A 26982-nucleotide genomic window follows, 5' to 3' on the forward strand; every position below is an offset into this window, starting at 1 on the left:
TGGTGCCCTTGGAAAACCAGACTTTAAAATCATGTTGGCTTATACATCAAACCTGGGTTTTCCAATTTAGTCACAAACAGCATTAAGCATTGTTTGTACCAGTGATAAAAAGAAAAAAACCTTAGATTAATGGCAAGTGAGAAGGTGGGGTTCTGTGACAATTATGGAATTATGGAATGGCCTGCTTGACGAGGTGAATAGGGCACCATTGGTCCCTATTTTCTGTAGGGCATGTAAAGGTGCCCTAATTCAGTGAGGGGGTTAGAATTTGGGGTGCATGACTGGCATAAGCTGCAGGGTTTCTTTAGGCTGTTTAAGATCTGTTGAATATATTGATGTAATTTTTTTGGGGGGGGGGATATTATATCCCAGTGTTGTATTTCAAAGAAAGCTGGATATAAATGTTTTAATAAATATTAAGACAGTTTCCTTGGCAGAGATTACCAAGAGAGCACTTATATTTAAAGCACCTTTTTGTGTGTGTTTCTCATTTCTGGGAGGGGGGAGGTTGGAGTTAAACATGACTAAATCTAGGGGCTGATTATTGACTCCAAGATATATAGAAAAGTTTAGAGGGTGATTTTGGTTCATGCCAATATTCAAAACAGCCCTAATAGGACTGCAACAACTATTTAGCTGATCTTCTGAAATTCCAAAGATGTGATACAAATTTAGCAAGTTTCAGCATTTAAAAACCCACAAGTGTGAAGGCATGAGGGAGCATTTTAAAGACAGAATTCCTGATAACGGAAATCAAAGTTAAAAAAAAAGCTTCATATCAAAATATTAATAGTTTTTTTCCAACACAGTATTAGCTACAGCACCAAAAAAGGTTTAATAAATGGGCAGCTAAAAGCATCCCATGCTTAAGGTAGTAAAAATGACATGTTTCAAGAAAAAACCTTAAACCTTTTATCTGAAGAGTTTATTGTACAAAATCATCAGACAGTGATGGAAGAAGGGGGAGATGAAGATATGATTTATATATACCTTCCCACAAATGGTATTCATTCAGAATAATGTGACATGTATTTAAATAAGCTACCTTGTTTTACACACCAGTGTAACTGTGCAAATATGTCAGAAAGAAGAATCTCATTCAGAGCTTCATAGAACTGTGTGAATACATCACAGATTGCATAAAGTGCGTGATTACATGTAGTAGTCATCCATTCAGATTTCTGTTGAGAGAAAAACAGGCCTGAATTCTTACTGGGATAGACAGGAAATTCATTTAATCAAAACCACAAAGCAGTTTATAAAACACATGACCAATGTTCCCTCTAAGCTGCAAAGTCGTGTGAGCAAAAATTGTACTTTGTGAGCTACTGGCATTAAAACTGTGAGTTACTGGCATTAAAGTGGTGAGCTATTGCATCAATTAGTGTGCTCTGGGGTCATCCTTCCTGAGCTAAGACAGAAATGTGTGAGCTGGAGGCTCAAAATCTGTGAGCTAGCTAGAGGGAACACTGCACATGACCACCCTCTGTTTCTTCTTCCACTGTCAAAAATTACATTTTTTGCTTGTTAGTACTACTATACTATACACATGATGCAGTTTAAAACAACATCAACTGCGGAATAGGGTGTTTGTCATTTTCCTTAATTTGAGTGAAGCATAAGGGCAAAAGGGAGAGAGAAAGCCCTTGCATTAGCATTGTCTTTGCTGTTCATTTCTTATTTATTTACAGTTTTTTAATATTGCCTTTTGACAAAGTTATCATCGCATCACAAAAGAAAATACCACCTTCTCAGTTAAGAGCCCCTAATTTCATTAAAACCCTGAATTGGAAAGCCCAGGCTAGCCCTATCTCATCAGATCTCAGAAGCTAAGCAGGGCTGGCCCTGGCTAGTACTTGGATGGGAGACCATCCATGGAGCCCAGGGTTGCTACACAGAGGCAGGAAATGGGAAACTACTGTTTGCCTCTTGCCTTGAAACGCCTATTGGATCACCATAAATCAGCTATAACTTGACAACAACAACTAAATAAATAAATATTTTTTCTAATGCTGGCTTTGATTGTTGCTCTGAGGAATTTAGATTACTGGATTACAAGGATCCCTTTTGTAAGAGCTCTTGGTACCTCCGTTTGCTGCTCTGGTAACTTCATGTTATCAAATATTCTAAACACAATGCGAAAGAGGTCCTGCCACCAGTGCTTCTCGAAGGTATGGCCATAGCTCTTCATAATTTCAAACATAACTGTTAGGCCTCTACAATATGAAAAAATACAATAAGAATGCAAGTTAACAGGGAAGAAATTTGAAAAGCTGAACAGAGTTCGAAAGACCCAAGTGATTTCTCAGCTGTTTACCTTGTTCGTACATCTAGCTTGCACCGATTGATAATACAAGAAAGCTCAAATAAAATAGGAAACCATCCTCGGACCCAGACTCTGTCTCCAGGAGCAACATTCATGTCATCACTTGTGTATTCTCTTAAAACCTGTAAACATAGATGTATATACACACACATACAGAAGTGACAATGCAATCCAATTTAAATAAATGCTTATGCTACCTAATCAGGCCTCATTGCAAAAGTCAGAAGTTCAACAACTCAGTGCAATGACAAAAGCTCACTATAAAGCGAAGCACTGAGATTTATGAATGCCAGGAAATCGCCCAACAACAGCCATTGCATTTTTATCTCCCCTTTCCTCCGAGAAGCTCAGGGAAGCATATGTGGCTCTCCTCTCTTTCATTTAGGGAGCAATCTTAAGCATATCTGCTCAGAAGTAATCCCATACTACTCAATGAGGCAGTCTTATTTTCATAGCAGCCCCTGTGACATAGGTCACTCTGAGTATGAATAACTAGCCCCAACTTCACCCACAGGACATCACAGTGGAGGAAGGATTTGAAGCCAGGTCTCTCCAAACCTAGTCCAGCACTCTAGCCATTATGCCACACTGGCTCTCTCTTTCTAGATCTTTAAAATATGTTTGGTATTTACATATTAGTATCTTTGCTCTATTGGTGATGATAGTAATTTAATAGTAAAAATAATTTAATGACAGTAAAAATCTAGGATATTTTACATGGTAATGTTAGGACTTCTCGGAAGCATGTTAATCTTAGTTGTGGCAGGAAAGGAAAACTATGATTTCTTAATGTGATGGTAAAAAAAACCCTTTTTCTTACTAAAAATAATGGAGAAACATGAAATAAGAATTCCCCAGCTAGAAAACAAACTCATGATCCTCTTAAAGTAGGTCAGGAGCGCATTACCGAGTTTAAGCCTCTGCAAAAGCAAAGAAATACAATCAATCAAGAAGGAAAAAGAAATACCTGAGGTCTTTCTGAAACATATTTAGCACAAAACCGGATAAGCCTAATTGCTTCCATACTGGTATCTGGAAATGCAGCATTACAAGCAAACTCTGATAAGCATTTGACGGCATCCTGGAATGAATCTATTGCTGCAGGAAAATGCTGTTGAAAAATATTGGCTGAGAGGGGAGAAAAAAGATGAAATAGTTAGGAAAAAATCACCATCTTTCAAATGCATTTCTACTGTGCAGGCACATCTTGGTAGATTAGATAGCTGAACAGATATGGAAGCCCAATCTATTGGGCTGTAAATGACATCACTAAACCCACATTTACTGATGCCAACACATCACACAGTTGGAATTCAGACACCTAATCAACTGAATTTAGCCTGTATAATGTGGACCTTCCCACCATGCAGAACATGCAGCCAAAGGCTGAAGAAATCACCTGTTTTTATTACCTGCCCAGGTCTGAAATACAACTGGGTTGTCAAGCACTTGCAGGCCACACTTAATGGCTTTATTTGGCTCAATGGATCACACGTTGTATATACTTGGATCACGACAGTGAAATCCACCATAAAACTATACTTGCCTGACGTTTTCTCCATGTGACTTGTCTAGGATTAAGTGTTCAGAGTCATGGAGGAGGTCTTACAGTACAAATTAGCTACATTTCCTAAAATGCTGGAAGCCAAGTGTCAGAAAGGTTAACAGCAATTGCTTCCAATTATTTCCACCACTGTCTTTAAGAGGGGGATTTAAAAAGCACTTTATTACTCATAAATGATTTTTGACAGCTGCCAGTAGCAACAATTGATTGGAATGTGGGAAGGCAGCATGCCTGTGGAGAGGGAGGAGGAGTAGAAGAAGAGTACGAATTCAAGCCACAGCTCTGATTTTGCTAACTGGAGATTCGATGACAATGCAGCAAGCAGTCCTGCTCATTCTCAGTGTAAGCTCTACCCATGCATCATACATGAGCAGCAAAGGCTTGCTCCCATTTCGAGCATGCTGCACCAGGCCAGAGTGGTAAACACTGAGAACATTGGCAAGATGCCTGGAATCGTGCAGACCTGCATCACTTGTTGCTACAAGCAGAGCTACAGCTCCGAGAGAATTTTTGAACATATGCGATGAGAAATTGAGAAAGCAGGAGAGTCTGTCAAGTGAGATATCAGAGGGGATTCAATTTCTCCTTAAAATGAATTCCTTTGATTTTTAAAATAATAATAAAATTCTAGAGATTCTCCTAAGGTGAAGGAAAAAAGTTACCTGAAGTGTGTCTGCTAGAAGCAGGTTAGCTGTTTTGACCCTGGCTTCTAGCATTCTTTTGTCACATCAGCCAAACTTTACTTATTTATTTTTTTAATTTTTTTTCCTTACTGACTATATGTCCTGTTGTCTGGAATGCCAGCTCCACAATATTCCCATCATGATCTGATGCTGCTTGATGAAATACTGCAAAAATATTTTTCCACCCTGAGCGGATATTAGCAGCTTGAGAATTCACCATCTGAGCAATGCAGCGAATCACCATGTCGCGAATCGTCGGAGATCTTATTTTCAGAGAGAAAGAAAAATACACTGTCTTATTTATGATATTGTGCATGACACCAGCAGAATGCTTGTAAGAAAGCAAGTTAACCTCCAGAGTTGTAAGGACCACTTACCTATTTTTCTTCATGATGTGCTCAAAGGGTCTCAAAAAGTCCTTCTGAAATCGGAAGTTGGCCAGCTCTCCCTTTTCAAGAAACTTCATTGACAGTTGTCTCAAAGAATCAACAGCAAATATGGCCACATCTTCATTAGGATTACAACCAACCTACCAAGGAGGAAAAGGCACTGCCTCAGAAAAGGTGTATTCTAAACACACATAGGCATAAAGTAATTGGACTCTTTGAAGACAACCATTAATATGATTGGGTTGTAGAGGCTATGCAAAACAGCCAAAGACAAACAGCCAAAGACATCAGAGCTCACCTAGAGATGAGATTCTAAAAAAAAAAGTGTGAAATGAGCCTCTGCCACCCTAATCTTCCAGTTCAGTCATCATTTACTGGGAGAACCATGCTGATTTCAGTAAGGCTTATTTCCCTGTTTTTGAACAACATACAAATCCCTGTGGGGGGGAGGGGGAATCTTGCGCATTCATGTGTAGCTAAGACAATGGTTCCCATCAGTCTCAAGCAAGTGCACCAAAGGAAAACACACTAAAGCAGCACAAAACAGAAAGGTAGACCTAGGATGGCATAGAGACTCTGCCTCAAACAGTACAGTGTAATCAAAGATTTCAGGTTTTCACGGCTGGTAACATCATTGGGGTTTGTAGAATCTTTCGGGTTCAAGTGCCATGTTCTATTGGAGAAAGTTTTTCTTCCAGACGTTTCGTTCTCGGCTGCGGAGAACATCCTCAGTGGCGTTGCAACCAGAGCAGGCGCTCTGACCTTCTTGGCTGCTGTGCATTGAGTACAGTGTAATATTTCTCTACAGATGTTCAGACCTAATGGAGAACTACCACACACTTTGAGAGGTTTCTACATTTTAAACAATTTGTTGGCCAATTAAAATTTAAACTGTTATAAGCTTCTCAATCTGTGAGGTTGTGATACCTTCAAAATGCGAACCATTTTTACCTGCAGCTGCCTCCAAGCTCCCAAAGTGTAATTCACATTGAAGCAGAACAAAGCTATGCCCAACAGAAGTTAGGTATCCATGCAGGAAATGGGCAGAATTACTGACCTTGCCATCACATGGGGCCTTCAAATCTCCTGGAAGATCTTTCTAATTGCATTTAACTTACTTTACAAAAATAAAAAAAACACCTTTGTAGAGGTTTCTAGCTGTACATTTTCCAGTCAAGTCATATAAGCTTGGATTCAATCAGGTTTTCCGTGGGTGAAAAAGGGAGGGTAGGGTCCCATTTGACATGGGATGTAGTAAGGAAGGTAATTAAGCAAGACTGAATGAAAAAGCTCACTGTGTTGATCAGCATATTTCTACTTAGCAGTGTGGATAGCAAGTCCAGTCTCTAAAACAGTCCAGTCTTGGTGATAAAGCGAATGGGAGCTTGAAGTTATGTGATTGTGTACACCAGTTAACTTTGGATCTAAGGTGAAAGCTAAGAGCAGCTTGTTCACAGGCTTTACATACCTTATTGAAATGATCTCCAATCACATGCCATATTCTGGACCACTGTAGCCTAATTCTGTTCATGTTGTAGTAGGAGATCTCAACAATCTTCTGTAAGCTGAACATGCGGGGATGGTGAGGAGAAGCCAACTCGTCCATGGAAACAGCACACAGCCATCGAACGAAGTCAACTGAATATTTTAAGAGTAGACACATGTCAATAAGAAAGAAGGTGTCCAGTGCAACTTGCTCTTCATGTCAGTGTATTTTGCAAAACGTACATACCGATTGCATTTCCATCCAGTCTTGTTGACCCAGTAAATATTCTGTGGAGTGACAGTTGCACAGACAGTGAAGAACAGAGTCAATGTTTGAAAGAACAGTATACAAATATCTACAGTGCAAACATGAAAGGTGGGATCTAGAGTAGGGGTCCCCAAGATGGTGACTGTAGGCACAATGGCACCCCACCCCACAAGACCTTTTAGAAAGTGACAGGGCTTTTGCACAGCAGGGCTTCTTACTGGCTGCACAGATTGAAAGGCATTCTGTTACAGAGAACTTCTGCCTGAAATGCTGAAGAAGTGCTATTAGACATAAATAACCTCTCTCCCTGACATTTTGTGGTTGGCTTCACCTCCTGTGGCACCCATTTTGTGAATGTGGCTACCATCCTGTGTCAGGATTCCAAAGATGCCCACAGGCTCAAAAAGTTTGGGGATCCCTGATCTACAGGATCATGAGCAGAGTTCCACTCACAGAAAGGGGTTTTCTCGCCTCCTCTTTCATGAAAGCATCTGAACTCCCTACCAATCTGCTACTGTAGATAGAGGGGCCCCTCAGGAACAGCAGGAGATGTAGCAGGGAAGACTGCATTTGGAGGGGAAATGTGAAAAAACAATGAGACCACTGCTATCAACTTTACACAAGAAGAAGGGTCTTCTGCTTACACAAGTAGGTGTTAGGATTTAATGCAGTGAATGTTCTAATAGGGAAGTGTTCATTTCATAGAATTCCACATTGATTAGGGAAAAATTGGTTTTGGCTTAAGGAAATATATCCTGGGGAGGGGAGGGGGGTTGAAGAGAGAAAGTGGAGACTGAGATATAGCAATGGTCACCTCTCTTTTGTTCCCCAGTCAAACTTTTTTTAGCATCTTGGGCCACTCTACACCCAGCCCCGGGACCAATCGTGAAATATTGCTGTATTTTGCAACTTTTTTTTTTGAAAAAACCCTTCTATTTGAGTCCTAAAGTAGAAGATATTGTGATAACAAGGAAAATACAGCTTCCTATTTAAGTACAAAGTCAACACACACTATAGTTACCTGTCGACTGCCACCACCACACTTTGTGAACTGGTTTCTCCCACAGATTCTTGAATACTAGCTATTTGCCTTTTATCAACTCCTCCACCAACAAGATTGCCTATTCAAGAAGAACCCCCCCCCCAAAAAAAAGTTAAATCCAATGAAGAGCACACTACTAGTATCTGTTATGACAGTAACCAAAGAAAATGCAGGACCAGAGGGATAGGATCAAAGTAAAGGTTCAAAGTAAGAACTACAGATCTGAAATATAATTCAGTTCCAGAATGTCTTTCTGCAAGTTACATATAAGACAACAAATTATACTGAGCACTCAAGGATGAGTTACTCATAGGCCACTGAAAAATATTTCCATTATCTGGCATAATGACAAGCACTTTGATAGTAGTCAGAGGCATTCTTTAGATGATAGTAGTGTGTAGTGCTCTTAAGATGTCAGAGCTAGGTTCATCCATTCTTCCACCATAACATTAAAAGGGCATGGCTCCGTCTGCAGAGCCAGTTGTCAAGGTCTTTCTCACACAGTGATGAGCACACTGCTGCTCACTCACCGCTGCCACATCAAGTACAAAGAGCACCAGATTTCTTTGAAGCTTATTTTAAAATAATGTCATTTTAGGGTTTGTAGAATCTTTCGGGCTCAAGTGCCGTGTTCTACTGGAGAAAGTTTTTCTTCCAGACGTTTCGTTCTCAGCTGTGGAGAACATCCTCAGTGGCATTGCAGCCGGAGCAGGCGCTCTGACCTTCTTGGCTGCTGTGCATTGAGTGAGGCCAGGGCTGCTGGAGAGCTGCTATTTCTAGGCTGGAGGGGGTGTGGTGAAAGGGCAATTGGTTTGTGAATGTGCCCATTGTTTGGTGGGGCTTCCTGGAAGGGTAGTGATAAGGAAACTGGCTGTTGAATGTGACCATTGTTCTGTGTTAATTGCTGGGAGGGTTGGAAGGGGTATGAAGATAAGGAAGATGGCTGTTGACTGTGCTGATTGTTCTGTGGAATGTGCTGGTTGTTCTGTGACTTTCTGCAATTCATAGTCTGCAGGGTGTTTTGCAGAGCTGGGTACCAAGATTGGTGGATGAAAATGCCTTCTTCCTTTCTGTTAAAATTGTGCTGGTGTTTGTAAATCTCAATAGCTTCTCTGTTCAGGTGGGTATGATAATGTGAGACCGTAGAAAGGACTTCAGTTCTTTCAAAGTGGATGACGTGGTCTTTTTGAAGTGCATGTTCAGCTACAGCTGATTTTTCTGGCTGAAAGAAGCGACAGTGTCTCTTGTGTTCGGTGAGACGGGTGTTGATACTGCGTTGGGTAGTGCCAATGTAGACTGCACCACAGGAGCAGGGTATTTTGTAGACTCAAGCCCACACAACAGAGCCGCCACATGCTGCGCTCGGCCAAGATATGAGAGATCCACAATCTTCACACCCCTTCCAACCCTCCCAGCAATTAACACAGAACAATGGTCACATTCAACAGCCAGTTTCCTTATCACTACCCTTCCAGGAAGCCCCACCAAACAATGGGCACATCCACAAACCAATTGCCCTTTCACCACATCCCCTCCAGCCTAGAAATAGCAGCTCTCCAGCAGCCCTGGCCTCACTCAATGCACAGCAGCCAAGAAGGTCAGAGTGCCTGCTCCGGCTGCAAGGCCACTGAGGATGTTCTCCGCAGCTGAGAACGAAACGTCTGGAAGGAAAACTTTCTCCAGTAGAACACGGCACTTGAGCCCGAAAGATTCTACAAACCCTAATGATGTTACCAGCCGTGGAAACCTGAAATCTTTGATAATGTCATTTTAATAGTTTCTATGTGCTATTTTATTTAGAAGCCAGACATCTTTTAGAAGAGGACACGCCTACCTCTTATTTGAATATGTAACATAAACCCATCCATACCAGGTTTAGTACCCCACCCGTAAACATCACCTTGCAAACAGGTAGCCACTTTTAATATTGCACTTGTCGCCCTCTGTCAAAAGACACACATACAGTTTAAAATGGTAGTGATGTCAAACATCATAGGATGGGGTATTAACAAATTCTCAGTCACAATGACTTTTGAAGAACAAGGTAATATTAGATGGTTTTCCTGGATCCACAAGGATTAATATAGAACTGACGCAATGTATGTAGGTGTACTACACAGACCGTAGAGCACATGGTATATTTGGGTAAACAATCCACCGCATTCTATTAACTGATCCAGAGGATTAGTCTCTTGCTCAGTTTTTTTATTTTCAAACCAGTAGAATATGCAAAATGAACATCAATTATGTAATATCAAGTCTCCCTGCACTTAAGGCTAAAGCAGTTATTGATGTAATCTGAAATAAAGGAATAGATCATTCATCACAATTACAGAACACCTGACTTCAATTAACTTGGAGAAGAGAATCAAATATATGCTTCTTACCTAGCCCGAGCCCCATGAACTCTTCACCTCCAGATGTGAAACCTTTGAGGCTTCCTTCTCTCTCCCGTCCAGACCCAGAGAGGTAGCGTGTTTTAACTCCAGTACCTATGAGCTGTGCTAGCTCCAGCTGGCTGATGCATTTCAAGATCTAACAAAATATATTCAAATTTAGTTCTAGTGCAAGCAATTATAGGCTAATGATAAAAAGCTCCCTAGAGTTCCAGTACAAACACAAAAGTCTACGTGGGCAAGACTTTTCCACTCACTACAATACTCAAAGACCGGCTGATGTACATACTTCCTGTAGAGCTTTACACTCCCTTTTCATAGCAGGTCACAGTTCTGATGCAAACATACTCCTCTGGGCCACAACTCTGAGGTGCTATCCCACTGCCAAATATGGGGTCACTTGTGGAGAAATTGCCAAGGACCCTATACTTCCAGGGCAGGGCTTATGACCAAAGTTCCTCTACATGCAAGAGTCCTTCCAATTTCCATATGAACACTTCTGTTAGATCAATAATGTATAGACTCCTAAGGCGCACTGGCTGATTCTGAGCTTGTAGTATACATCAGTCCAGGGCATTAAAATACAAGTATGTAAAATGTACTGATAAATGCTCATTGAGATGAAAGTATATAAACAACAGTAGAAAAAAAGCTAAGATCAATGAAAGTCTGCATATAGAAGTTAATTACAAGCTTTATTTAGTTGAAGATATTAACTTTCCTCTTTGCCTTTTTTAAATGGAACTCATTGGAGAAAGATTTAGGGCACAAGCCAAGTCAGCTCTTAGAAAGACTGTGCTTTTATATGATGCTAATTTAGGCTAAGCCAATGTTAGCAGGTTCCTAGTTATTATTACTTCTGCCACTCAATGTCTGCTGGAGACAACAACAGAGACTGCCAAATACATGATACTTCAAACTTGAAATGATGGCAACCTTGGGGACTGCCAGAAGCTGGCTCTTTCTACTGCAGAGAATAGAAGGACTCTAATTTCAATCATAAACTTCCAGAGTAAGTGGAAATTTAATTTTTAGTATGTAAAAAGCAGCAGCCTGAAGTAGCCCTGACTACCCCAGTCTTGTCAAAGTTTGCATAAACTGCACTGTACACTTTGCTGGGCAGCAATACAGGGACAAAGTGTAAGACTAAACTCTAGTGATGACTCCAGGTGAGGTAACACCCAGCTTATAATAAGCAATGTTAGAAAAGCTAGCCAAACCATCACACAGTTCACATTATAAAAACCACTCTATGTAAAACCATTCCCTTAAAAGACATACACATAAATAGAGCAGTGGGATGTTTTCACAAAAAATTCTACAGTCACAGATATTGAGTAAATTAGGCCCCATAATCAGATTACTTCAAGGCAGCAAGCTTTCTACAAAAGTGACAGACAGCACACTCCAAATCTCACATGGTGTTTACCTCATGCCAGGAATTCCCTAGATAGTTGCCATCAGTGTGGGCCACAGTAATCAAAGTCTTGATCGTATCTATGTTCTTTTGTTTCATTTCTGTGATGCTGGAGCTGGCGGTCAACAAGGAAAAGCGGGCAAGGGCTTGCACATAAGCATCTCTCTCAAGCTACAATATAAGACATTAAAAGCAGACATAAGCATGGGAGTAAGCAGGATGAAATAAATGGGTTGTAGAACATTTGAGAACCCTCCATTTTTAAGCAGTGTGGGGGCAAGGAAGAGACAGTCAGAAAACAGAGGACATCTGAATGGAGTGGGATGAAGAACTAATCATCACAGTGGGAATACAGTGGAATGAAATCGTGGTGGGGGAAAATGCTTTTTAATATACACCAAAGCTAGGCTGAATAAGTGCCGTTCCCTTGGAGAAGATGATTAAATATTATTTATGATATCAGTTCTGAGAAGAGGCTGGTAGGCACTGGGTTGGATCCAGACTAAATTTTCCAGTGGCAGAATGGAACTTTCCTGCCTCCCTTTTCCAACTGGCCTCCATGAAACCGAGATCCTTGGGAATAGGGGACCCTGAGGAATGACATGAGGGTGTCTGAAGTAGGAAGGGGCAATTGGTAGCCATTGCCTATTTAGGCTGGACCCATAAACACTTATACTGTTTTCACACATAGCTTACCATGCGGTCACATTCCTGTTCTCTCCGCAGCGTCCATCGGATTTCCCACTATCTGCGCCGGAGTTACAGGAAGTGCCGCGGCTTTTGCGAAGCAAACGTAAACTGGGTTTTAGCGGTTTACATTTGCTACACAAAAGCTGTGGCACTTTCTGTAACTCCGGCGCAGATAGTGGGAAATCCGACAGAAGCTGCAGAGAGAACAGGAATGTGACTGCGTGGTAAGCTGTGTGCAAAAATGGTCTTAGTTTAAATTAATGTAGTGCTCTATGAGCTAGATTTTTACACAAAAATATTCATACTTAGGGAGGCAATTTACTGCAACTGGACAGAAAATTCATGCTATAATTTATAAAACTTGTGCTTCTGAACACCATTTTGACAAGATCAGGAACTCTTAATACTGGCCTAGATATAGAAAGCCTGCTACACACCAACCTGCATGCCAAAAATGCAGGCAATTCGAATAGCACATCGTATTCCTTCCAAGCACAATGATGCAACTTCAGTGTCATCACAGTTCTGAAGGCCAACACTATAAGCAGCCAGCAATGGAGTCCACACGAGCTAACAGAAGACAAAAAATAAAAGTTTGTACATTTTGTCTGATTACAATTACAACCGGGGGGGGGGTTGTAGAAAAAGCCCAGCAGGAGCTCATTTGTATATTAGGTCACACACACCCCGACATCACCATTGTTTTGCGAAGTGCTTTTTAAAACAAAGGCCTAGCAGGAACTCATTTGCATATTAGGTCACACCCCCTGACATCACCAATGTTTCGCAAAGGGCTTTTTAAAACAGAGGCCTAGCAGGAACTCATTTGCATATTAGGCCACACCCACTGCCAAGCCAGCTGGAACTGCGTTCCTGTGCGTTTCTACTAAAAAAAGAGCCCTGATTACAACTACATTTTGCCGTAGATGAGTACTTAATTTAGAGATCCGTATTTACATGTCATCTATCAGGAGTATCACAATAATTTTTTTAAAAAATGACAGTATCTTCCACCTGCTCTCATGCCCTATCACTCTATTGTTTCTAGCCCCCCTTCTACAATTGCACAACTCATCACTGCAGATCCTTGAATTGCTACATCTTCTTTGCAAACGTGCCCTTAAGAGATGCAAAAAATTCACAACTGGCATGTTTGGAAGTCATCTGTGACTTTAGAGTTCTGTACTCACTTTAAACATGGGCCTGACATGATCCAGGTGAGTGGCACTAGTGAAAGGGGCCTTTGCATGGCTTACTGCCTCCATCAGAGCTTTAGCAGTCTTTGCCATCTGCTCCATCTCCAAGTTGTACAACAACCGTCGCTGCTTCTCACTGGCTACATCTAAGAAACATCATAGACACAAAACTATTAAAATATGTCATTCAGGCAATCCCAGGTATTAACTTCTACACAAGTCATGATACAGACTTCCAAACAAATACTACTTTCCATATCCCAAAAGAAACAGGACTTTAAAGAAATTAACATTTTGCATTGAGCATAAAACAATCTAAAAACATAAAGCTAATTTATGGTATATCTCAAGTGACTTTCAGTGATGTAAATACAGGGCTACCAGTGTCACAATTCTGCTCTTCTTTGTTTCTTTCCCCTGCTCCTCGCTGAGAGGGCAAAAGACTACCATCAGAACAGAAGTCTACCATCAAAACTTAAGAGCTCTGAGCAGACAAAAACTAGCTAATTCATGTCTGCTTTCCTCTAGGAAATTGGTACGATTTTCATTTTGCAGTTACCACTATATTTTATTGTATCATTCATCTTTTAAAAATATTATATATCTTTATAAATTAAAGAACACCATAATATTAAAATTGCAGTGTTCTCTTTAATGCCATTTTTTTCCATTTACACACAAAATATGAAATCTGATGCATTATTCTGTGTTCCAGAACAGCAGAAAGTTCTTTGGAATACAGAAGATGTACTTAACTTCTTTTCCAAGTTGGTGTACTCTCTCTCCCTTGCTCACATTACATGAACAAAAAATCCCTAGGAGTTTATCTAAGCTTGCGGGCTTGGAAAAAATTGTAAACAATCTCCATCTTTCACTGTCACTTCAGCCTGACTTTTATCTGTTGCAGATTTCAGGAAGACAGTGAATAGATTCCACACCCCCACTTTCTCTCATTCCAATTAAATGTTCAACCTTCATTAAGCTATGGATAGGACTGAAGAAAAATCTGCAGTGTTCAAACGTGCAATGGTTGCTATCATTATTATCATTCTTCCCCTGCCACTTCTCTCAGACCTGTTTCCTGGGGAAATATCAGAGGGGGAAATTCACCAGAGTTAAATTAAGCTAATGGCATCCATACAGAACAACCTGCTTCCATTAGCAGTTGTTTGGATCACTCAGGGGTTCTGCTGAGGCAACAATTGAAAGCTCTTTTTCCTAGCAAAATTATAGGCAGAAGCAGCAGCAAACAGCGTAGCTTCTGTCTTGCTATAATTCCCAAACCTGCAGTCCATGCTCCAGATATTGGTACAATCAAATGAGAGTCTATAGTTTATGACTGGCAGAGGACAGAGACCCAAGAGATCTATAACAGTGCGTAGGAGTCCTGGCTGCTGGAAGTCTTCCCTAGCCTAACACTTGTAACTTATTTCACCCAGAAGGATTGGTCTCATGATATACCAGCTTAGTTTCCCTTTGAAACAGCAACCATGCGCAGTTTACGCCTTCCTCTTATCTGAGCTTCAGTCCAGTTGCATATTAAAACAAAGCTTATCTTTTATGCAGCTACATTTCAATACCACCTCAGCCTCTTTTCCTCCACTGTTGCTGTGTGCCAAAGATCTGAAAGTTATTTCAAATGTTGAGTTTTAATCTCATATCAATTTTATGGGAGCTTAAATTTGGGAAATGATAAGACAGAAATCCAAAGTATTACATTATGCCTTGTTTACTCATCTCCTGTGTTTCTCTTTCATGCATAGGAATGTATGCTGCTGAAGTTGAAATTACCTTACAGAGCTAGCAAGATTGCAGTCTGAACTCCACACTACACTGCAAGATCAAATTACCCACCACACCCAATCCACTCCCATGCTAAGGTCCCATGAGTACATGTACCTTCTTGGAGAAAAGGCAGGAATTAAATATATGCACAGTTGCATCCTGACAACAACCCTATGAAGTAGTTTAGACTCTATATGAGAGACTGGCCCAAAATCATCCACTGAGCTTCAGAACTGAATAAGAACACAAACCCAAATTTCCCTTGCTCAAAGTCCAATAATCACAATTCCAATGTGCCAGAAGTAGATACCCGGAGAAAATAAAATACCAAAAAGCCTAATCCTTTTATCAGTTGAGGTTTGCTGCTGAAACCTTACTTGGCTTAGTAGATTTAGTTGCAATTGCATATTCTTTTGTATCTTTCATTGCTATTTTCTTCCCTTCTATTTCATCATAGATAGTAGATAAGTACTCCTCTGGAAGATCTTTGCTGTCATTGATGCCACGATTCATTTTTATGTATTGCTCTTTTGTCATCTTATTCTTCACCTTTAAAGGCAAAATAGATACGTTCTGAGAACTGTACAGAGATCCTTATATCTTCAGAAATCTATATATCTACCAGCCACATGTGCTTCACCCATACAGCGCAGATTAAATCCACAAACACTTACTGTTTCATGTATTTTAGATACTTGTGGCCCACTTTTATCCCCACCGGGGACCCAAAATGTCTAACATCATTGCTCTCCATTTTATCATCATAACCATCCTGTGAGAAAGGCCAGGCTGAGAGAGACATTTACAAACTTCCACTGCAGAGAAGGGTTTTAAAGCTGGGCCTCTTGAATCCTAATCCAACACTTTAGTCACTACATCACACTAGCTCAGGAAAGGGACCATACAGCACTACATTGTAGGCTTCTGCAAACTCAGAGGAAACCCACCCACCCTCCCCCCCCAAAAAAAAATTTGCAGAAAAATACAAAAAGTTGAAGTGGGTTACCTTAACAACTCAGTAAAATAAAGAACGATATATGCATGTGCACAGACATCACAAAAAGAAACCACAAACTTCCTTGTTGGCTAAGCTCTTGCAAGAACACATGACCAGTTCTTGGCCACCCTTCTGAGTTACTGAGACAATTGAGTCACAAGAATGAGATCCGTGGGGAATCAGCAGCAGATATTGGTGCTTTCCTTCAAGCATTAGGTGATGTTTGACAGAGGGAACTAAAACCTGCAGCAGACTGCCAAAAGCACAATGTGAGGCAGAGACCTCGCCACTGGGAGGGGTTGCTTTGGTAACGAAACGCTCTGGTGGCAGTAGCCACAATGAGGAGGAGAAACAGGGAAAAAATAAAAGAGCTAAGGGTCGCAGGGGAAGCAATTTTTCACATATTAGTAACACTGTAAAAAATATACCTGAGGACTGTGCAAGTCTGTTGTCAGCATTATAATAGAATACGCTAAAACATAGGCAGTGTCGGCGCTAGCAAAAAGAGTTTGTCTGAAAAGAAAAGAAAACAGACCTTTAGAACCTTAAAGCTTGCTCAGTCATCTCATTACATGTAGAGATCCAATTGAGAGAAGACACCTTTAGAAAGATTCCACTGCAGCCATTTCCTAATGAAAAGCAGACGTTAAGCTGCTTGTCCAGCTGTGGGTGGTGGCTGTCCCCACAGTTTGTACAGATATGGTCAAAGATCAACAGGGGCCTGCTAATTCTATAATTCCGTAGGCTCAGGAATTCAGAATATGACAGAGTCATGCTATTCATTCAACCTTAATGGGGGAGGACCACTTGCCAAATACCAAGCGCTAAAAATCTGCAGAAACATTCTGCCTGAGCTTACACAGAATTCAATGTCTCACAGTGATTAATAACTACAATATAAAAATAATAAACAAATTTCTCCTCAGGTACAACTACACTTTTGTATCTACCTAGCACATTTTAAAATCATTTCTTTTCTCCATGAACATCAGAGAGGCAAGAATGGACCTCCAGTCCCATTTTATTTTCACAACAACCCTGCAGGATAGGTTAGGCCGAGAGTGCATGACTGGCCCACGGTTATGCAGGCAGCTTCATGGCAACGTGGAGATCTGAACCTAGATCCTTGACCCCTAACCATCTAGTTAGAATTTGGACACAAGAAGTTTGTGTTTTTAGAATACATATTGCTGATTTGAAGAGGTCATGCATTGCTGATCACAGCCTATTTAAATAAAATAGGTATAATGCTTGGTAATTAAAAAGGTATTTCTTTAAATAACTATGAATGTACTTTCTGCCTGGACATCCTGCTTAGCATGCTCATAATCAAAGGTAGCCTAAGAACTATCTACTCCAAACTGATATTTCTAAAGATTAATTTGTTTAAATGATGGTTTGACTGATGAGTTTCAAGTTACCCTTGGTTGCACTCAATGTATCTAGCAGCAAATTTTTCCATTAGCCTATCAATCTTCTGGGCTTCACCAGGTAACCGAAATCCTTCCAGAAATATACGCAAAGCAGAGACAAAGTCCTTTCCACAGAAATCAAGCTGGTCTACATAGGAGTACATCACTTCCTTGTTAAACTTGTTACTATCTCCCAGAAATTCTCCCACTTGGCTCTGACAACACAAAGGAAGACAAAACAACACAGAAAAGAAATAAAGAAAAAACACTTGTGAAACATTTTGAACATCTGACACTGATAAATTGCTTTAATGACATTGCAAAATATATCGCAAAGCCAAATCATCATGTTCACCATCAGCACTACCACAACATTCAAAGCCATCAGTGGAAAGTAAGCAATGTGAAGTGGTTTATTTTCTGTACAGAAACAAGAGATTTTAAGTACAATCTCTTTATTGGAACCTGATCACGTATGTTCATGTTCCCAGTAGGATCTTCTTCACAGCCCCAGCCCACTGTTTGTACCTTTCTTCAAATATTAGCACGATCTAAAAGCATCACAAGTATCTCTCTTTTTTTGTATAATTTGTATATTTGTGCAAATATATGTGTGTTTATCTGCCTGCACGAAGTCTGGTGACTGACCCCTACTGAGGGCCTGAATACAGCTTGTCCCTGTTCCTCCTAGATGCACATTTCAAGGAAGTCTCCATCCAAGTACTAACCACAGTTGACCCTGCTTAGCTTCCAAGATCTGATGAGATCGGGCTTGCCTGGGCTATCCAGGTCATGGGGGCATCACAAGTATTTCAAGACCTCATGTCAGTAATTTTACAATGCAGCACAGACGAACACACAGGAAATTACACCAGACACTCCTACTGCATTACAGAATTCTTTCACCTGTAATTGATTTCAATTAAATCTAGAAAGATACCTTCTACAATATTAGTATTTTAAAAACAGAATTACCATTGCAAAAACATGCCTGACGTTTAAGTTGCAAAACACAACTGCAAGGCATGTTAACAAGCCTTAAGGAAGTCACAAGCAACAAAGCACACTACTCCCTCCACTAAATAATACTGCTTCTGCTCCTGCAGAAGGAAGCAGCCAAATACCATTGGCAAGCTCACTGGTGTGATATCTATACACAGCCACACACACACACATTCCCCAGGTGATATGCTGTGTAAAGTGCACAATGATGTGCACAATGGTGTGATATCTATACACACACACACATTCCCCAGGTGATATGCTGTGTAAAGTGCACAATGATGTACACCAATGTTGAAAGAATCACACTGAAGGGGAGCTAATGCAAGATCCAGTCTTACAGAACAGAGGCGCTCTTCTTGGTGCAGAAATTGTGCTATGTCTTCTACTGTTACGCCAAGCATTCCCTGCTCCTGCAAGTACTGCAGGCCTCTCTTTGATTTTTTGTTGAACCTACAATGAGGAAGGAAAGATCAGTTAGATTCAGAAAAGAAATCATTTGTATTCTTAAAAGATCAAAGTAAATGTGCATCCTGAAGTACGCATGTCTAGAAGCTATTAAATATAAATCAGATTTAAGACACTTGCTTGAATCCCAACTGTATACTACAGTGTAGGGTTACCAGCACCCCTGGCAGAGGATGCGGTGGGAGTATAGTTGCCAGATCCAGGTCAGGAAACTCCTGGATATTGGAGCCTGGAGAGGACAGGGACCCCAGCGGTGTACAGTACCATAGAGCCCATCCTCCAAAGCATCCATTTTCTTCAGGGAACTGATCTCTGTTCTTTGGGGATCAGTTGTAATTCTAGGGGATCCCCAGGAGGCTGGCTTACCTACACCAGTACATGTCAACATTATTTCTAAAAAAGGAACATTATGTTTATATGCACAGCATCTCAAGTAAGAAAAGCAAAAATTAGAGGAAAGCTGTACAAAATCAGTTCAACAAGTTGTAATTACCACCACATGAGATGCAAGTTTTTTTCAAAAGCTACATATTTTTCATCCAATATGGTAGAACTAACTCTACAGGCCAACTAAGCAACAAGCAGAGGCATCTTTTTGTCACTGTAACCTTCACCACAATCTCCAATATGTGGTCTGTAAGAATTCTGTTATTAATTTGCCAGTCTCTCTTTAAGCTGCATGACATAACACATAAGAAATACAAAAGAGGTGAATCTCTCAAACATGCCAGCTAAAAAATTTACAGGATAAAACTTTATACAACCTGGATGACCCAGGCCAGACTGATCTCATTAGATCTCGGAAGCTAAGCAGGGTTGGCTCTGGTTAGTATTTGGATGGGAGACCAAAAGTAAGTCCAGGGTTACTACACACAGGCAGGCAATGGCAAGCCACCTCTGTTAGTCTCTCAAAAAGTCTACAAGGTTGGCTGCGAGTTGACTGCACTTCACACACACACTTTATACAACAGCAGCAACAAAATCCTAAATCTTACTTCAAGATTTAAATCCCACTGAGTTGAATGAGATTTACTCCCCAGGAGGTGTGTTCAGGATTCCAGCATAACTCCCCATACAACACCAATATGGGGCACACCTCTCTTTTTACTTCCTTTGCCAATGCCCTTTTTTTCATTTCATTCATGCAGTAAATAATAAAGGAAACTCAGCAAACCAAAAAAACCCCCATAAGAAATGCACATTTCACTCTATTTAAATAACTCCAACTCACAATTCAATCCCATGCTCAATGATCTCTTTTTGTTGCTTGATAACCTCAAACTGCTCAGGATCATCATGGAGCATGGTCTGGGTGCCAACGCTCCCAATTCCCGAGGAAACTGTTGAATCTAAGGAGCTTGCACTACTTCTTCTTCCTCCCATGTCCAAACATTTGCCTTCACCCATTTCCTGATCAGAAGACTTATCGGGACCTACATGTGAAAGTGAAGGAGATACTAATTAAAACAAGTGATGAATGAAGTAAGTTGGCAGAAAACAGATACTCCACTCTCAGCAATCACAGCACCTTTATGCTTGGCAGGCTGAATTCTTTGCCCACAGCTGAATTGAGGGGGTGATTTGTACAAATTCCATTCTCTGATTGTCTTTGTTCTTGTGCATCTGGCATGATCAGAACCATTGATCATGTTTTGTTATCCTTGCAATCAATAGTCCTTATTACAAGAACATTGGATCTGAGCAAATATAATCTTGCCATTGAACTCTAGGTAGACTCTTTTCTGTTGGCTGATGTTAAACCTGAGGCAATGTAGGCTGTGGCCAATTTTTACTCTTATGATATCTGTAAGATGCACCTCTGCATTAATGCAACGACTTTGAGGATTTTATATATTTTAATGTTATTAGTGATATAATCCTTTTTTAAATATTATTCATAATGCTTCTGACGTGATCCTTGTTTTAAATACATTGTATTGTTCAGCTCAAGACCTCAGGTCAATGGAGCTAATTGTCAGGCGATGGAGACTCAAGGCTGTATTCATTTGAGACAATGTAATACTTTATTGGACACTCATAGCTTGAAACAGAAATTGAGACTAACACCTTGGCAGGGGTGTTTCTCGGTCTTATGGAATCTATATCAAAGCAATATCTGAACAAAGACATTATTCTCAAAACAACAGGGAGTGAAGGTGCAAACTTTCACACGAGAGTTTCTGCTTATCTCCTAGCCTCTGGGAAGATGCTGGCCAGCGGCGGTATCTATTAACGGTCACATTCCTTTGCTCCCTTAACAACCTAAACAAAGTTAACACTTCAAACGTCCCCTTTGATATGCATGGTGACTACAATATCACAAAGGCTAGGGGTTCGTATAGAAAAGTCCATTTGGTTAGTATTTTATAATTTCAGTATGATAGAGTTACAGAGCCTGACACTTATTGTTAAAGAAAACAAATACTGACCAACAATTTTACATAACAGAATTAGAGTTAGAAGAGACCAAAAAGTAATATAGCCCACCAGTTTACTAATTCTTAAGGCTTGCACTTAGAATTTCTACAGATGCAAGGGGAGGTAAATTTTGTGGACATTCCCACCCCCTCTCAATCAACAGTCCAAAACACCCCCTGAAGTGTTGCTTCTAGGTGATGATGGACCCAGGAATAGCTTGTAGTTATATCAGAGGTTTCCCATGGAGGGCAGAATTAGTGAAAACTGCCCCCAGCCCTTCACCTGCAGAAATTCAAGTGAGAATTCAACCTCATGTTTTTCCACAAGTTTCTTACAGGCCCATGGCAGGGGCAGCTGGCTTTGTGAAGTGAACATTGGATGCCTCAGGGCAAGAGGTACCTTTTTTCATCAGGATAGTTCTTATGCAGCAGCATCCAATCAGGAAGCTGCCATCTATATAAGCCGCAGTCACTCCATGATGTACATCCTTGCTCACTGTTCTTTAGTTAAAAAAAAAATTAAAGTCACATTGCAAAGCTTGTCTCAGAAATTCCTGCACTGGGATAACAGAACACCAATTACCAAAATCAAGCCTTTGGAACATGATGGAAAATAGCCGGAAACTCATGTGCACCCTTATTTTAAGTATGCTTCTATATGCAGAAACCACAGCAATGTCTCACCGAGGGTGGCCTGATGGTTTGGGTTCACGTATAGGTCTTTGCTCCATTCTACCATGCACTTTAAAACTGAGACTAAACATTCAAGACCTTTCTTCCTTAGGCTTAGTTCCTGTACAGAAATAAAAACAAAACAAAACAAAGAAGGAGAAACTATACTATCAACAGGTCAAGGACTTCAGGTACCAAGAATTAAAGGAATAGGTTCCATTTGGACATCAAGCCAGACAGAATTGAGAACAAAAACCACAGTCTGAAATTCCAAACACAAAGGAAAGAGCACGGTTTAGATCTCCTTCCTTGATTTTCTTCTCTATATGGTTAAGACTCTAGTCTCTAGATTCAATGGCCTCCAGAAGCACAGCTACAGCTTTAACTGTGGTTTATCACCCCAGATTACAGTTAACATAAATACGGCTATAAACCAAATATGACAGCATGCCAAATTCAAGCCATGATTTCTAATTTGCCAGTCAATCTCAAGCCATGTTCTCCTAGTGCATAAGTCTAACTAAGCCATGGTTAAGCCTTGGAATTTGGCAAAATATCTGAATTAAAACCAAAATGTAGAATCGACATGGATATAGGAATTACCAATCAGCAAATGTCTATGTTTTTGGTGCAAACATTCAATTAACCAGGGTTTAGGGACTGAAGGCTGACTATGCAAATGTGGGGCCTCCCCCCGCATCCCCTGGCCCGTGTAAGAGTCAGCAACATCATCTGCATTAATTTCACCCAATCTGAAACAAAGTCCCACTGGTGCTATCCCGAGTATGAACCAAAACTGTCTTTAAGAACAAGCTGTAGAAGTTAACAGAAAAACTAGAAGATACTAATTCAAGGAATCAGTAGTGTGAAATGCTAACATCACGGAACCACACACCTTTGGGATTGCCTCTCTCAATATGCCCCTGTAACTATGTGACCATTTCATTAAGCACCTCCAAAATGATCACACTTACATTGCATCAATTTTCCAATACTCCCCTTCAGAAATGGCACTCTAGGCACACTTAAAGATTTAACAGTGTTTAGATTCATTTGAACCAGCTGGTAGGGAAGGGAATCAATATTTACATAGTGCTTAGGATGTGGAAGTGGCAGACAGAAAGTTAAATATATTTACAAAACTGCATCTCATGGTGCTGAATATAAAAGAGACGTTTTGAGACTTAAGGCTGACGGTATTACACTGAAGGTAGTACAATGATGTTACAATGCTTTTGCTTAGATATTACTTGCTCATGATTTCCTTATGATTCTTTTTGAATTTAATATTCATGAGAATGTACTCAGCTTTATCCCTTTGTGTTTAAGACTAGTTTTCCTACTAGACCCTTTTTGTCTGGCAAGATTATTATCTTCTATTTAAGATCAATAACCTGGGCATTTGGCATGTTTAGGACCTTTCAGTGCCACTTCAAACCATTTCCAAATCCTTATCTTCCAGATTTAGTGTCTTCACACTGGATATTAAGCTTATAAATGGAGAACTAATTCCCTTCTCGAGTTGTGTCTCTTTGTTTTACACACAGAGACTGATTAAATTAATTGAACCATCTCCTCCAGAGCCTCTCCTTTTTACAAAGCCACACCACACTTGCTCTGAAACAGACTCTACTTTTTAGACTCCTTTCACACTAGAAAGTCTCCCAAGCCATGAGCTGTCAATCAGTTCAGCTAACTCACTCTCTTCCAAGCAACACTGCCTATAAGCATGAATTTGAGTGGACTTCGGAGAATGGTGGAAGACAGGAGGGCCTGGCATGACTTGGTTTATGGGATCGCAGAGTCGGAGTCAATTGTGCGACTGAACAACAAAAAGCCACCCTGAGCCCTGTGTGTAGGGAAGGGGGCTTAAAAATATAACAAACAAACCAACAAAACGTCACTAATTGTGCAATCCTAAACAATTACTCTAGTCTAAAGCACATTAATTTCAATGGGCTTAGACTGTTTAATTCTGCACAGGATATCACTGTAAAAGTCTTACCTGTAGAGGCGTCATTCCTAATTCATGTCCACTCCGTCCCTGTGCAATTTTAGACAAGTCATTTACTAGCCTTTCAAAAATATTAGCAGCATTCAAATCACAGTCATAGTTAACGTAAATGTCCACTACACATTGGGCATCTGAAACAAAGGTTTACAAGGTGAGAATTCAGTTAACTGGAAATACTGCACAAATCCAACAAAACTTCACAACTAGTAGCATTTTTTTAATTTAGGAAATGTATAAGATAGGGGCATATGAAGAGATAACAAAACATACTGGTGTACTAGAACATTAGAAATTAGCTTACAAAAACACTTTAGCTCCCCCTCTAAAAAAGATACTCCGCACTTAAAGTTCAGAAAGCAAGAAATGCCTAATGTTCATCCATATCTTTAAGACCCAGGACTGCCCTCTCTGGGTCGAGAAATATCTGCAGATTTGGGGGGAGGAGTCTGAGAAGGGCAGGGTTCAGGGAGGATGGGACTTCAACATGGTACAATGCCATAGAGTCCATCCTCCAAAGCTGCCATTTTCTCCAGGGGAGCTGATCCTGGTAGTCTTGAGATCAGTTGTAAAAGCAAGAGATCTCCAGGCTCCACCAGGAGGCCAGCAACCCTAAGACCCTTTATTTTCATCTAACCTTCCTCTATATCCCCAAGAATCTCTGGTCTTTATCCTTTGGCTGACTACAGTCTATATCAGTCAAAATATATGAGCAAAGTAGAGTGCTACAGAGGCTCAGTTTTAAATCCTTGGCCAGACACTAAGCATGTCACTGTCCCTCAGTCTTTTCTTTAGCCTACCCTCATTGATTTTATAAAACCCTCAGCACAATTGTCAATGGAATGAGAAGACTCTGGTTGGAAAGGGGATCCAACTGAGGTACCCTTTTGCAAGCAGCAGGTAAATCTGCACACCCTTGGCCCTTTCTATTCCACTTGTCACTGTTAACCCTTGGAGGAGACCATGGTCTTGCTGCCACCAACCGGGATTTAGGATTTTCCTGTAACTTGGAGATGATCCAGCCAATCCCTACTATCTAACTTCCTGGGCAGCACCTCCTTTCATTAGCAGAGTGCAGTCTAGATGCACAACTGAACCTGTGAGACAGTTTTTAAAAGTTATATTAAAAGGACAGAAAATTTTTGTATTAACAGAAAAGGACAAAAAGAACAAAGTGCAAACAGCTGATAATAGCTTGCAATTTTAAAATAACTAAAAGATGCCCTAAACTTTAGTTTCAATTTTTTTCTCCCTGGGCTAATGGAGTAAAGTTCTTAACAAGCCTACCATGAATTGCTTCCTAGTTCAGCCATACCACCTTGGTTCCTATCCCTAAACCAACCAACAAACCCACACTTCCTTGTGGGAGGGTACACTTTCCTACTCACAGCAACTACCTGGCTAACAACTCCAGGAAACGCACACTGAACTCTTAAGAGATGTTTCCCCAGAGTCTTTGCCCCTTCTTCTTCCCCTCCAGAATGGGCCAGGACCATTTCTGAGCTCATGAATTTGCCCTGGGAACTTTGGGCAGGACAAAAAGGACTAGTACCTCAGTCCCATAGACAGAAATTCCCCATTAGACATGAGGCCCTGGGTTAAGGCATCCAAATACAGACGCAGTTATTGCCCTGAGGACCTAGGAAGGCCACAGGAGCCAGAAATCCTAGACAAAGAAGTGATTATAATGATGAAAAGCCCTTCCTGAGCCCGTTTTTCTTTGCATTCAACCTTCTGCAGATCTTTCTGGAATATTCAACTGCCTTATTTCCTCCTGTTACCCTCTGCCCAACCACCCTCATAGTTTAGGGATTTTCTGGTCCAGGCAGGTGTATCTAGGAAATACCTCAAGCACACAGTCTATTATCTAAGGATTCTACACTAGTGGTCTTCTCCCTCAATTATATTTAGAGAAATGGATCCAACCACATCTTCCTCTGGTGGAAAAGGCTATGCTGGGAATCACTGGACATGTGTGGATAAAACCCATGTGGGATGGGAGTAAGGAGAGAAATTGGAAGAGTGAGGGGGAAAGCTGTCTGGACCCAACGCACTATATCTACCTTCTCTATTCCTTCCAATACTCTTTTTATATTTATATTCTAAGCAACTACAAAGGGAAAATGGCCCCTCAGTGATGTGAAGATACTTATTTCTAAAATGAAATACCTGCAGAAATTCTAGTCAACGTCTGAATCACCATCCATTTGTGCTCAAAGGAACTGGAAGAGGTTTCTAAAATGTTCAAGAAGATTTCTTTGAAAAACACCTTTTAAAAGCAAAGGGAAACACAGATGACATAACATGACCCATATTCTGAGTACCTCATTACCTTTTTCCGAAGACAGTCATTTGTTACAAGAAACCATTCACCACTTATTTCCAACTAGGTAATATACCAATTTGAGACAGAAATATATAAAGCAATGCAATGTATGTTTCCTTTTATTTTTTTCATACAACAGAAAGACTATACACACTTAAACAATAAAGCTCTCTTACCTCAATCTGCATTTTTAAATGGGTCTTAAAGTTAGAAAGAAGGGTGAGGAAGATGGCAAGGGACAGCTCAAAGACATCAGGAACAGAAGACACCCCATTTTTTGATAATGCTACACAGAGATATTGCTTGATTGCATTTATAAACATTTCATGAGTCCGGAAGACTGGGCCAGCATTTTGCAGGACTGAGAGAAGCAGCTGGAGGGACACTATCTTAGAGCGCAGTTCATGGGACCTGAAAATAGGAGAACTGAGTCAAA

General features: G+C 40.5%; 1 protein-coding gene across 4 annotated transcripts in view; it reads right to left on the bottom strand.

Annotated features, from left to right (window-relative positions):
* Positions 1 to 26982, bottom strand: part of ARFGEF2 (ADP ribosylation factor guanine nucleotide exchange factor 2) — a 65093-nt gene that overhangs the window by 10781 nt on the left and 27330 nt on the right. For 3 of the 4 annotated variants that reach the window (XM_060230827.1, XM_060230826.1, XM_060230828.1), the window contains 22 exons: positions 26723 to 26957; positions 26390 to 26489; positions 24215 to 24354; positions 22222 to 22330; positions 20352 to 20553; positions 18994 to 19105; positions 17660 to 17865; positions 16667 to 16751; positions 15619 to 15790; positions 13451 to 13602; positions 12702 to 12830; positions 11583 to 11741; positions 10145 to 10292; positions 7737 to 7836; positions 6695 to 6735; positions 6431 to 6600; positions 4951 to 5102; positions 4664 to 4836; positions 3294 to 3454; positions 2318 to 2448; positions 2087 to 2216; positions 1046 to 1181 (listed from right to left, as the gene is read on the bottom strand). In XM_060230827.1, coding sequence (XP_060086810.1) covers positions 1046 to 1181; positions 2087 to 2216; positions 2318 to 2448; positions 3294 to 3454; positions 4664 to 4836; positions 4951 to 5102; positions 6431 to 6600; positions 6695 to 6735; positions 7737 to 7836; positions 10145 to 10292; positions 11583 to 11741; positions 12702 to 12830; positions 13451 to 13602; positions 15619 to 15790; positions 16667 to 16751; positions 17660 to 17865; positions 18994 to 19105; positions 20352 to 20553; positions 22222 to 22330; positions 24215 to 24354; positions 26390 to 26489; positions 26723 to 26957 — 3143 coding nt within the window. The remainder of the gene's footprint in view (positions 1 to 1045; positions 1182 to 2086; positions 2217 to 2317; positions 2449 to 3293; positions 3455 to 4663; positions 4837 to 4950; positions 5103 to 6430; positions 6601 to 6694; positions 6736 to 7736; positions 7837 to 10144; positions 10293 to 11582; positions 11742 to 12701; positions 12831 to 13450; positions 13603 to 15618; positions 15791 to 16666; positions 16752 to 17659; positions 17866 to 18993; positions 19106 to 20351; positions 20554 to 22221; positions 22331 to 24214; positions 24355 to 26389; positions 26490 to 26722; positions 26958 to 26982) is intronic. The other variant, XM_060230829.1, reaches the window with a different exon arrangement.

The sequence above is a fragment of the Heteronotia binoei genome, chromosome 2 (assembly GCF_032191835.1).
Source record: "Heteronotia binoei isolate CCM8104 ecotype False Entrance Well chromosome 2, APGP_CSIRO_Hbin_v1, whole genome shotgun sequence".
NCBI lineage: Eukaryota > Metazoa > Chordata > Lepidosauria > Squamata > Gekkonidae > Heteronotia > Heteronotia binoei.